Here is a 13,278-nt window from a genome sequence, read left to right on the forward strand (position 1 = left end):
AGATAGATAGATAGATAGATAGATAGATAGATAGATAGATAGATAGATAGATGTTTAAATGATTATAGAATCTAGTTATTCAAAACAATCATACTGGAGATTTCTCTCTTAATCTACCTACATTTATCTGGCAGCTTGGAAGGAAGCAGACATCCATATAACTAAGATAAAACTTTCAAAGAACAGCACCAATAGAATTCTTTCAGACCCAGAGCACCCCCTTCCTGCAAGGCCAAACAAATTTTTCTGATTAAATTTTCTGATTAAATATTGAATCACTCTCAAACTTGCTTCTGTTTGTCCCGCTCCTGTAAAATGTATTTGGAACACAAGTTCCTAGACCTACAGCCAGCATTGCCACTGGGGAATTCTGGGAACTATGGTCTCAAGAGAATAATTTGCCCAGTGCTTGATAATCAGCTCACAATCAGAGTACAACACAATTCCAGTGGCATTGTGGCTTTTCTCATCACACTTCTGTTCCTGCCCATTCATACGCTGATTACAGATGCACTTTCTGAATGTAGAATCTTGTTTATTCCATTATCTCTCTAGGACACCTGGCTCACAAGAAGGGAGACTTCCTTAAAAAGGAAGACATACAGTCCTGTTCCACATGTAAGTGAGAGGTACAGATTTATTTCTCTTTAGGAGGAAGACAGTTTCTGTGTGTGTGGGGGGAGTATTTAAACAAAAGGAAATCTAATATTTAAAAAGGATGGAAGTACGTAGTTTAATTAACAACATCCCTGCCCTCAAAACACATGCACATTTAAGTGGGCTACAAAATTCTAAACAGCATAGGTTCATATTTAGCATGATACCCATCTTGCTGCTTTTTCCAAGTTAGAATCCCTGCTGTCTCAAGAACAAGTGTAGCATGGCCATTGCCCACCAAGTTCAAACTGCCATCCTTTATGCGATATTAGACAGCTTGAAAAAAATGCTTCTTGTTTTTGTATTATAATGCTGGATGTTAAATATGGTGAGGCATATGCATGGTGACAAGTGCAGAATGTTGAGAGGAGTGAAGCTGATGGCCTGACAGAGTGTGAATGGGAGGTCCTGTTCGAATGATGAAGTGAGAGTAAGGAGGAGAGCACCAGTTAGGGTTAAGTTTAGTAGAAGGGATCTTGAGTTCTGGAAGGACAAAGAGAGACTGTGTGAAGGAAAACTGTGTTAGGTCAGTGATTCTCAAACTGTGGGCTGGGATCCCCCAGTTGGATGTTGCTCAAGGGCACAGGTAGCCCTAGGGTTGGTGTCACCCCATTGACCTCCTCGCATTTCACATGATACAGAAGCCTTAGTAATGCTTTTTTGCATTAGAAGGAGGGGGAGGAGAGCCATTTTCTTATAAAATGTCAAAATATAAATCGTATGATCGTATGAATGAAAATACACACACTAAACAAACAATATTTTTATTCATATACTAGACTGAGCAGAGGAATGTGACATCCACATGTAAAGGGGGTCATAAAATGTAAAAGGGGTCACAAGGGCAAAAAGTTTGAGAATCGCTGTGTTAGGCAGTTAAGATTTGGTATGTTGATAAGATATTAAAATCAGAATCCTGCTGATGATGTCCATTTTTGGTTGTTGTAGGGATTATTGTGAGAAGTGTTTATGTGCTGCCCAGTAAATGATGAAATAATTTACATACAGAGAGTATGGCCCTATACAGATAGGCCAAAATAAAGCTGCTTCGGGTCACTTTGGAGGTATGCTATTTACATGATGCATGCATCCTAAGAGTCCGGAAGCTGCACCAAAGCTGTGCACCAGTCCTTAGGACTGGATCGTTTCTTTGGTGCAGCTTCCGGGCTCTTAATATGCATGCGTTATTTAAACAGAATACTTCCAAAGTGACTCGAAGCAGCTTTATTTTGGCCTGTCTGTATGGGGCCCATGTGTATCCAGAGTGGATACTGGTGTGGCAGTACCCTGGGAGAAGCGCTTGTATTTGAGGCCAAAGGTAGTGTTTAGCACTGTGATCACTATGGTGGGATTGTCACAGGTCTCTGGAATTGGATGTCTCCTTGACCTACCTATTCTTAGGGAAAACTTGCAGCACATTTCAATGGCTTAGATTCTAGATCAGCTACTTTTGATCTTGTTGGATACATTTTGCATTTGCTTTGCAGCCTGAGGCTGGGGAAAGATAGGAAGGCTGGAAAAGAACTGGGAAGTGAATATTTCTCTGTTGCTAACCTGCTTGTACACCTCTTCCAGCTATCAGGGGGTGATGGATCACGCTTGCACACTTTGATTCTTCTTCGTGGTCTCTGTGAATCCCACATACGGATCATTCTATGCCTATGTGGAGATATTCAGAAGCTTCTAGGGTTTTGTTTGGTGATAACTGTACCCTACTCTTGACTGCATGCATATAAGCCAAGCATTCTTGTTGAAACCCAGTTGTCTATTCCTGCATGGCAGTGGGCTGGATTTGATGGCCTGTGAGGCCTCTTCCAACATTATGATTCTATGATTCCTTTTTGTTTGCCATTATGCTAGGATCATAGGAAGTCTCCGCGGTTTGGCATTGTCAGTTCAGCAGTTCATTATCTCTCTCTCTCTGAGGGCTTATGGCACTGAACACTTTCTTCAAGTGGTGTCTAGCCTGTGGGGTGAAGATCCTGTTTTCAGACAGTCATGCATATTGTCTCCTCTGTCTAGTCAAGGACTATGTAGTTGACCCATACCTGTGTTGCCAGGTTTTTATGCAACAAGTGAGGTGTCATTGAGCTTCCCATCTTGAGACTTGTCAGTGGGAAGGGGGCATCCATACTGCAGCTCTTGCAGCCCAGAATAAACGGCTTCTTATGACTATCTGCTGCTGGCCATCTTCAGTCATGGAGCAACAGCCAGAATGCTCAGTGAACCAGACTTCTTTGGCCCTTCTTCAGGCCTCCTGAGGACAAATTAGGATTGTCGGTTCCAAAAAAGGCTTCTACCTCTTCCAGGGCTCAAAAACCTAGAGATGTTGCACTTACACCCAGCAAGTTCAGCCTTTTTAAATATTGCAACAAAAAGCCTTTGAGTAGGACTTGGAGCCATAGGGGCTGAGATGTGACAGGATGCCTTTTATAAAATTTTGTTTCATTATATTTTACTGTGAGAACTTTGTGCTTGCTATAGGTGACCAGTCCCTGTAAGGTGGGTGAGGGTAGGGTTGTCAGTTTGTATCTGGGATGGGACTCCTCTTACTGTAGAGCTTTGTCAAGGAGGATGAAGGTATCTGCCCTCCCACACCTTCCAAATCCTAACTTGGAGCCACAGTCATCCTTTCCCAACACAGCTGTTGACCCACTGGAAGAGAGTTGGTGAACGGGGACAGAGAAACACCCAGCAATGTTCTTGTTGCTGGATGTGTCCAGTGACAAGAGCAGAATTGAGTCCTCCAAGAGCTATTTTGGAAAGGGATGGTTGTGGCTGCAGGTTTGGTTTGTAGAAGGCAAAAGGAGGACAGGTACTTTCGTTCTGCTTGGTGTGCTCTACAGTACCCCATACTGTTCCAACGTCTGTTTAAATTTATAGGAACCTCATCCTGAATCCAATCTAGCACCCTTGGTAAATCTGACTGGTCAGCTTTGTGTGTCTGACTTTTTAACTTTTGTTCTCTCAGGGCTTGAAACAACAAATCTTTATGAGGAGGAGGAACTCACAAAGGTGGGTGTGCAGACTTTCCATATTGTCCAGAGGGCTTTCCGTTCAAGAAGAGGCTTCTGTCGTGTCATGTGGAAATGTACAGGAAAGTGTACAGTACAGCCAAAATACCCACCTGAGTACATTCAATGAAAATTTAGGAAGTATGTGCTTCAAACTATTAGACTGCGCCTTTTTGCATGAATTTCTCCTTATGGTCATTTATTTTTGAGACATAACACATTATCTAGTTAAGTACATCCAGAACTTCAGAGAAGTTGTAATGTTTTCCTCTTTTGTAAAAATCTGGCCTGTGTTAATAAAGATAGCAACCTTATGAACCTTTTAATCTTTTAAAATCCTCATTTTCTGTATGCAGCAAAGGAGACATTTATTTCGTTTCATTTCTAAGCCACTTTTCTCTCAGGGAGGGACCCAAGGCAGCTTACAAGATAAAAACATTTCAAAACGCAATAGTAAAATATTTAAAAACAATTAAAACAATCTATGTAAAACAATATAATTTAACATAAAAACCATACAAAAATTAAAACGTAACATACACATCCCAAATAAGCCATCCTGTTGTAATTTTTTAAAAAGCTTGCCTAAATGAAATGTTTCAGCTTGTCGGTGAAAGGCAAGGAGGGAGAGGGCTAGCCTAGTCTCCTATGGAAGGGCCTTCCAGAGAATGGGAGCAGCCACCAAGAAGACTCTCTCTCATGTCCTCACCAGGCGAGCCTGCGAAGGTGGCAAAGCAAAGAGAAAGCCTTCCCTGAAAGATTTTAGCTCTCTGGTAGGTTCATATGGGGAGATACCGTTGCTCAGATAGTCTGGACCTACCGTATATACTCGATTGTATGTTGACCTCATGTATAAATTGAGGGCAAGTTTTGGGGACAAAATTATGGATTTTGCTATGACTCATAGATAAGTCAAGGGTAAAACTTAGGGGCATATAGCAAAGGATCGAAAGGATGAAGCAAAGCAAAACAATGTCAAAGAACTTACAAAATTCCAGCAGACATAATTCTTTGTATTTACTCTTAAACCTGAATAGATTAGAGGAGGTCGCTTCTTCCAGAACAGAGTATACTCTTGCCTTTCATCAGGGGATGGTTCCTTCCTTTAAATAAAAGTCAAGCTACAGTACTTACATTGACCTGTGGATAAGTCGACTCAGGTTTGTGGGGTCAACATTTTGACCTAAATTTCTAGACTTCTTACATGAGTATATACAGTAAGCCGTATAGAGCTTTATAGGTCATCCCCAGCACTTGTGTCCAGAAATGAACTGATAGCCAGTGAAACTGTTTCAACTAGGGAGGTTTATGCTCTCTGTAAGTGGCCCCAGTCAGCATTCTTGCTGCAGCGTTTTGCATGTGCTGAAGTTTCCAAAGGCAGCCCCACATAGAGTGTGCTACAGTAGTCCAAACACGATGTAATCACATCTCAAGAAATGGGCACAGCTGGCACACTAGTTTTAATTATGCAGATACATTCCTGACCACTGCTGAAACCTGGGCATCCAGGCTCAGAGTTGAGTCCAGGAACACACCCAAACTGCAAACCTGAGATTTCAGGGGGAGTGTAACCCCATCCAGCGCAGGCAAAGTCCCTATTCCCTGATCTGCCTTCTGACTGACCAGGAGCACCTGTTTTGTCTGGATTAAGTTTTAATTTGTTTGCCCTCATCCAGTCCATTACTGACAGCAGACACTGGTTCAGTATAGAGACAGCTTCCTTGGAATCAGATGGAAAGAAGATGAGAGACAACAGCCCCATTCAGACTGACATCAAAGAGCTGGAAGGAACTGGGCTGATTCGGATGCCCCTCCCCGAATCTCTCTGTTAGCAAGTGCCCACTACAAAAGAGGGGCATTTGAAATCAAATGCATTCTGTGCCTGCTGTCAAAGGTGCCTGCTGTCAATCAAGCGATCGTCATGGTGATGTTTTGCAGGGACATCGGAAGTGTCCTCCTCCCCTCCTTTTTTTAAAAGAGCCATGCACAAAATGCCCCAAGTGTCAATTTTTTAAAACCTCTTTTTTGTGTGTTGTGTGTATATGTGGGCATTTGGGTCAGATCTGCCCCGTCCCCATTTTCAATCCCATGCAAGCTAATGCATCCCCCACTCCTTGCCCCCCAGAATGCCTTTTACACATGGAATAATAATAATGATAATAATAATAATAAATTCCTCACCTCGGAAATGCCAGAAAAGGATGCAATTGCCATGCATTCTATTTTTTGTTTTTAAAAGCAATTCAGGGCTGCCTCTGAATTCAGTAGCAAAAGCATGTATTATTTTGTCTAATTGACAAGAGCAAAAAATGTAACATTTGAATTGTAAGTCTAGCCCTTTGCAACATTTGTAACATTTGCATTTGCAACATTTCCCCTTTGCTGGAAGCGAGCAGATGAAACTACATGCCCCAGCGTAGCCCCGCAACCCAATTCCCCCTGGAAATCCTCCTCCTCCTTCCTTCAGACCCTCTCCTTCCTCGGGGATGCCCATTGACCCTTTCCCCCAGCTCCTTCATCCTCCTGCTCTGTTTTAGGATCCCCTCCATGACTCCCTTCCTCCCACGGCCCCTTTCTCCTCCTCCTCCTCCTCCATCACTTTCTCCACCCCCCACCTCTCTCTGACAGCCCTCTGCAGCCCAAAAGTCACCCCTGATTTCCTCCTTTCCTCCTGTCACCCTTTGCATCCAGAGTCCCCTTTTTTCGGCTCTTTCCTCCTCCTCCTCCTCCTCCCTTCTGATGATGGGAGGGAATGCTCTGACCTCTGCCCGCCCCCAGACCCTAATCCCTCCCTAAATTTGCCCCATTCGTGATTGAGAGCAAGTTTCAATTTCGCGCAACCCGGGTCTTTTCAGAAAAGACGGATTTTAGCCTGAATCTGGATACCCCAGTGTAAGGGACATTTCCTTGTGCAAGCCCCGACATGGATTGTGATGAATCGGGCCCAATATGAACTTCACGTGGAAGAATCGCTTTCAAACCCGGTGTTTAACGTAGTCTGAATGGCCTCAAAGTTATCCTTGGTTACCTCTCAGATGGTGACTGTGCCAATTCAGCCTTTAGCTTCCACAGACAACCATAAGGAAGGTTGTCCTCTTCTTGACTATGTGTGCAGGGAAATAGCGAGTTTGCTGTACTAGAATGTGATAAAAAGTTTCCCTCTGCTTTCACAGGGATAAAATGATTCTTTGTCTAGACATCACTTTACTCCCCAAAGCAGCCTCACAGTTTCATGTCAGCCAAGATATAGTCTGACCTGTGTTTTACCACTTGAGAGATCTCTTTACATTTTAGGTGTTATGTGCGTAAAGGGCACTTACAGTGTTTGGTGAGCCCTCACCTTCTGCTGTAAGCAAATTGTTCCTTTCTGACAATTCACTAGACAGTCTACTATAGGGGTCCTGGAAAGGGTTGTCATGTTTTTTGCAGAAACTCTCTAAACAGGTGGTGTAAACAATTCAACAATTCACACATGCTTGCCAAAAACATGTTCCTTCCAGCATTCCACCAGAGCCGTAACATCATCTGCAGCTCTTCTTTCAGCATACATCCTTGCCTGAACTTGTAAAGCAGCCATATGGCCTCAGCCTTCAACTTTCAATGTCATTATAGATTAGACTCAGTCATATTGATTTTGGTCATGCTGTACTGTAATGTGAAGTCGAAGGCTTTCATGGCCAGCATCCATAGTTTTTTGTGGGGTTTTCAGGCTATGTGGCCATGTTCTAGCAGAGTTTCTTCCTGACGTTTCGCCAGTATCTGTCAGCCACAGATGCTGGCAAAACGTCAGGAAGAAACTCTGCTAGAATATGGCCACATAGCCTGAAAACCCCACAAAAACTGTGCTGCAATCTTTGTTTCAGTGTCCAGACCCACCTCCTGTTCCATCACCCATTTGTATGAGGCACAGAAAATGCCCTACATTTGATTGTCCTGATGAGAAATCTGTACTGTCCAGAAAATCTGTATCATGAATTACTTCCAAATGCATCTGAAGAAGCAGATTTTAGTCTATGAAAGCTTATGCTGCCAACTTTTCTTTTTGTTAATCTCAAAGGTGCTACAAAAGCTCTCTACATACTGTTTTCAGAACAGCCCAACAAAGGAAATGGTGATAAATATGTAGTTTTTAATACTGTATAATTATTTAAAATAATATGTATTTATTTAAACTACATGTAATTTTAAACTGCAGCTTTGTTTCCTGTTCAAACAGCCCTCTAGTATTTTCAGGGTTTTTTCACATTTATTTTTGAAACCGTCCATCTCAATAAGAAAATATATTGCTTTTTACTTTTCTCAGATCCAGTGGAATACATCCTGTTTGTAAAGTTCTCAGCACTCTTGCATCCTTCATGCATTGCACACCAATATACTCCCTACCTCTTTTCCAACTCTTTCCTAAACAAATTTGGTATTGCCCCTCTGCTAAACAGCTGAAATATTCTCTTTCCTTACATGTAAGATCCAAGCATTCAATTACATATTTGTGGACCATTTATGTTGATATATTAGTTTTCAAAGTTGCTTTAAGAAATTGTTAAAGCTTTTTCAGGTTCTTTATCTCTCTTTCCTTCTTGAATGACATCTAAACCTATGGTCCTGATGCTGTCTTGGACTTCAACTCCCCAAAGCCTCTGGCAATATAGCCAGAGAAATTCTGAGAGTACACCTCCGAGACAGTGCTTCTCAACCTGTGGGTCGCGACCCCCTTTTTAAAAAAAAATTATTTTTTTTATTTAATCTTATTGCATACATACATTTATCCAATTAGATTATTAAACATAAAAAAATTATAAGCAGACCAAATAAACAAAAAAGAAAGAAAGAAATAGAAAAAGACAGATAAAGGAAAGGGGGGGGGGGGGGGAGAGAAAGAAAGAAGAAAGAACTCTAAAAGATATTCCTTTCCCAAATGGAGTCCTGGAATTTCTTCATTACTCAATATCTGATATCCTGTTAATAATTAGTAATTAATTATCTAAATGTTCAACAGATCCCAACTTATATCATAAAATACTATTTCAAATAATAAACCTTATTTTTCCTATATACATATTTTAAACAAGCTTCACATACTTATATATTCAGTCTTTAAACACATATTTCCAGTGGTTCATGCCAGATGGAACCATAACACACCAAGGAGAACTCCTACCAGCAGATCCTCCTCCATCTTATGAAGCATATGCCAACACAGGCTTTGACAATCCAAGCTATTCAGGCCAGGCTGAATAGAAAACCGAGACAACGCAATTTTATGGTTGAGGGGTCACCACAACAGGAGGAACTATATTGAAGGGTTGTGGCATCAGGAAGGGTGAGAACCACTGTCCTAGAGTTGGGACACCATTCCATGCAGAACATTCTGAATCTCATCTGATTTCAGAAGCAAGGCAGGGTTGGACCTTGTTGGTACTAGTATAGGACATTATTATTTTATTTATTTATATTCCTCCTTTCTCTCAAGAGAGGGGCTCAAGGCGGTTAAGCAAAAATTTAAAACAGTACAAATTAAAAACAATTCAAATGCATTAGAATGTAGATTAAAAAACAAACAATTTTTTTTAAACGTTACACATTAAAATCTAAAAGGTATTACAAACGCTATACAAACTTTAACATCTGAATTGTACAGCACTTAAAGTCCAACTCTTGTCAGTTTGAGAAAGCCTGATGGCACAAGTATGTTTTTATCTGCCTCCGAAAGGAGAGCAAGGATGGGCCATCCTGGGCTCTCTAGGGAGGGAGTTCCAGAGCCTGGGAGCAGCTACCAAGGCGGCCCTGTCTCTTGTAGCCAGCAAACAAGGCTGAGAAGGTCATGGGAAAGAGGCCTCTCCTGGTGATCTTAGTGCACTACTGTGCTCATAAATGAAATGAAATTTATTAGTCGATGACCAGTACTGGGCTCATAAAGGGAAATATTGTTCTTCAAATAATCTGGATCCAAGCTGTGTATCATCAGAGATCTCCAGATAAGGCTGTTAAATAATGCCACTTGAAACCCTGGACTGACATTGTTGCTAGTCAGAGTTGACAATACTGGGATAAAAGGAACAGTGGTCCAAAACATTATGTTTCTGTGTAAGCCCAAAACATCTGAACGACAAATGCTGAGAACCATTGCCCGAGGCTGTTGCCACATTGCAGAAATAAAGTAGTTTGACACTACTTTAACTGGCATAACTCAATGCAATGGAATTCTGCAGTTTTGTGAAACTTCCCTGTTAGAGAGTTCTGGTGCCCCACCAAACAACACATCCCAGAATTCCATAGCACATTAAACCATGGACGATAAAGCGGTGTTAAACTGTTTTATTTCTATCTGCAGTTTGTAATGACATGGAAGTAGAGTCTATGAAACATATTTTGCTGCACCATAGTCTTTACAACCAGATTTGACAAGCCAGAATTGATCCATTATTAAGTAAGTTGAATAGAAAATCAGATCTTTTTTATGTACAATTCTTGCTGGAAGATAAATGTTCAAATGTCACTCTTGTAGTTACCAAATTTCTTGCTGAGGCAGCTAGGATCAGAACCCACTATGTATAAAGGGACAATTAGTGTTAGAATTAGGGTTAGGGTTATATTTAGCAACTTCCTTACCTCTTGTTTTATTGTGGGGAATTGTACTGTGGGAAATTTTGAGAACTTGAGTATCTTGACTGAATGCCTAAATGTTGGGTCTGTGGGCCATAATAAATTATGACTGACTGAATGACTTTATTTCTACAGTGTGGCAGCAGGCTTAGAGCATTGTGTTCCCCTCAAGGCTGTCTGGCTATCTCTGGGCCTCATACAAGAACTACACATAACATATCCCTCTAGGAACCAGACTGGTAGGCTAGTGATGAGTGAATGATGCTATTACAGTGAAACACTTGGCTGGTAGCTCTGCTATTAGTATCTCAGAGACCTTTCTACAGAAGAGTTTGTTCATTTGTCCTCTAAATGCTTGAATGTCCCACACCTTTAATTTGTTTAACACTGGCATTTTCCTTCTGATGGTGGCTGCTTCTTTCTCTGGAGACTGCTAGTTCTCCTATGAATCACTTTCACACCATCCCATCCTTCCTGCAGATCAATTTCCTTGTTTCTCAGAGCCTTGCAGATAGTATTGGCTATGGTCTCAAAAGCTAAATCTACATTGATGTTGTCCTTGGCTGATGTTTCAATGAAGTGTGTTCCCAAAGAAGTTGCCATTCCTTCCGCTTCCTCAGTGGTGATCCCGTTCATTGACCGAAGGTCACACTTGTGGCCAACTAGGAGGAAGATTACTTTATCCATAACGTTGGTCACTTCATTGTACCACTCAAAGATGTTCTCAAAGGACCTTCGGTTGGTCATATCAAAAATAAGCAGCACACCCACTGCATTGCGGTAAAAAGACCTGGTGATGCACCTAGGAACACAAACCAACAAACCCAAGGTGGTTAGCGTTTGCAAATATCTTATTTCTGAGAATTCCAACACAATTCACAGTTAGAAAATGTATATTTTAAATAATAAATAAATAATAAAATAAATAAAATGCAAATTTTAGAGAAACTTGTGTCCTCTTTAGTGGCTATTCTAGTCTACTTTGAATGGCAGTGGCTTTCCAGGTGTCTTATACAGCACTAACTAGAGACTGCTATTTTCTCCATGCCATCTCTGTGATCTTTTCTTGAACTATGGTCCTTTCTTTCAGAAGGAATGAATCCTCATTTTCAGTTTTGTTATGCTGTTCTTATTTAGTGTACTTATAGCACTTGCTTAGAAGAATAATTTTATTAAGGTTGCACAAGTTAAACCAACAAGAGAAATTCTGCATTTGTCAGGAACTTCCCAAGAGTGACTGCTAGATGCAGAGCTAAAGAGAGCCCTGTGATACTATAAAGACTAACAAATTTATTATTTGTGTGCTGTTAATTATCTTGTATTTACAGTCAAAAGGGATCTCAATTACATCCAATAATGTAAAAGGTAAAGGTAGTCCCTTGACATGAATTTCTAGTTATAATCGACTGTAGGGGGCAATGCTCATCTCCATTACTAAGCCGAAGAGCCAAACTCTGTTACCTTCCCAACAAAGTGGTACCTGTTTATCTACTTGTATTTGCCTGCTTTCAAACTGCTAGGTTGGCAGAAGCTGGGGCTAGTGATGGAAGCTCACTCCATGTGGCACTTGGCCCTTGAACTGCCAACCTTCTGATCTTCCAATTGCCAGAATTGGCATCTTAACCTCTAAGCCACTGCAGGGGAATAAAAACACCAAAGGAGGGGAAATAGCCACATTAGTTGTAAGTTTCTGTTAAAGCTGACCAAATGTTCAAATTTAAGTCCCTTTTGTCTATACATCATTCTTTCAAATGTTGTAAACATTGTTAGGTCAATGGATCAAAGGTGAAGCAAATTATCTTCCAATAATGAAGTCAGAAGAGTGCCAAAAATCCACTTCTGTTGGCCATTTGTTAATTTCCAGGACACAGTTAAACAATTCTAAAGTACATGTACAAATTTATTATAACATTAGGTTGCACAGATAGAAGCTCTAAGGGAAACAGGAAGGCATGGCAAAAGTGAGGGAGAGGAAAACAAATGTGATTATTTCAGTCTTTTCTCAAATCAGAAATTTAACAGACAGACATAAATCAATCAGGAAAAACTTATGTCAGTACTGTCTCTGAAGAAGAGTTGATAAAGATGCCACTGTTTGCATAAAATAAGAGGTTGCTCTGATTGGGACAGCAACTAGATCAGTAAGATCAGATAAATTAAATCAGATATAGGCTACAGTGTCTTGTCCTCTAGGTCTTATTTTCCACGTTGACACTGTTTATCAACACAGCAAAAATATTACTGATAAAAATATCACCCTAAGATGGATTTAACAAATTAATGAATGCCACTCTGGGGTTTGTTTGTTCTGAATACCAGAACTGAACAAAGCTCATGGTCTTTCACCACAAAAATCCACTGCCACTTATCCCTAGCTTTCATCATTTTATTAGTAACATTTCATAGAATCATAGAGTTGGAAGAGACCACAAGGGCCATCCAGTCCAACCCCATTCTGCCATGCAGGAAATCCAATCAAAGCATCCCCAATAGATGGCCATCTAGCCTCTGCTTAAAGATCTCCAAGGAAGGAGACTCCACTATACTCCGAGGAAGAAGTGTGTTCCACTGTCGAACAGCCCTTACTGTCAGGAAGTTCTTCCTAATGTTGAGGTGGAATCTCTTTTCCTGGAGCTTGCATCCATTGCTCCATTGGGTCCTGTTCTCTGGAGCAGCAGAAAATAAGCTTGCTCCCTCCTCAAGATGACATCCTTTCAAATATTTAAACAGGGCTATCATATCACCTCTTAACCTTCTTTTCTCCAGGCTAAACATCCCCAGCTCCCTGAGTCATTCCTCATAGGACATGGTTTCCAGACCTTTCACCATTTTAGTCGCCCTCCTTTGGACATGCTCCAGTTTCTCCACATCCTTTTTGAATTGTGGTGCCCAGAACTGGACAAATTTATTGTTGTTGTCTAATGCATTGCTATGTTATATTTGTTTTTTAATTTATGTTTATTGTTATTGCCTTGTATTATCCCCTCTGTTGTAAGCTACCTGG

The 13,278-nt window shown here is 41.0% G+C and overlaps 2 protein-coding genes across 2 annotated transcripts in view; one reads left to right on the forward strand and one right to left on the reverse strand.

The window, feature by feature from the left end:
• LOC121915247 overlaps positions 1–3,981 on the forward strand; it is a 28,625-nt gene extending 24,644 nt beyond the window's left edge. Inside the window, exons 15-16 of the mRNA XM_042439274.1 lie at positions 556–618; positions 3,629–3,981. Of these exons, the coding sequence (XP_042295208.1) occupies positions 556–618; positions 3,629–3,801 (236 nt within the window). The 3' untranslated portion in view covers positions 3,802–3,981. The remainder of the gene's footprint in view (positions 1–555; positions 619–3,628) is intronic.
• A 4,017-nt stretch (positions 3,982–7,998) lies between these two features.
• The window catches only part of RAB42 (RAB42, member RAS oncogene family), an 8,871-nt gene continuing 3,591 nt past the window's right edge, over positions 7,999–13,278 (reverse strand). The window contains exon 2 of the mRNA XM_042440468.1: positions 7,999–11,076. Coding sequence (XP_042296402.1) covers positions 10,656–11,076 — 421 coding nt within the window. The 3' untranslated portion in view covers positions 7,999–10,655. The remainder of the gene's footprint in view (positions 11,077–13,278) is intronic.

Source organism: Sceloporus undulatus, chromosome 9 (genome assembly GCF_019175285.1).
Source record: "Sceloporus undulatus isolate JIND9_A2432 ecotype Alabama chromosome 9, SceUnd_v1.1, whole genome shotgun sequence".
Taxonomy (NCBI): domain Eukaryota; kingdom Metazoa; phylum Chordata; class Lepidosauria; order Squamata; family Phrynosomatidae; genus Sceloporus; species Sceloporus undulatus.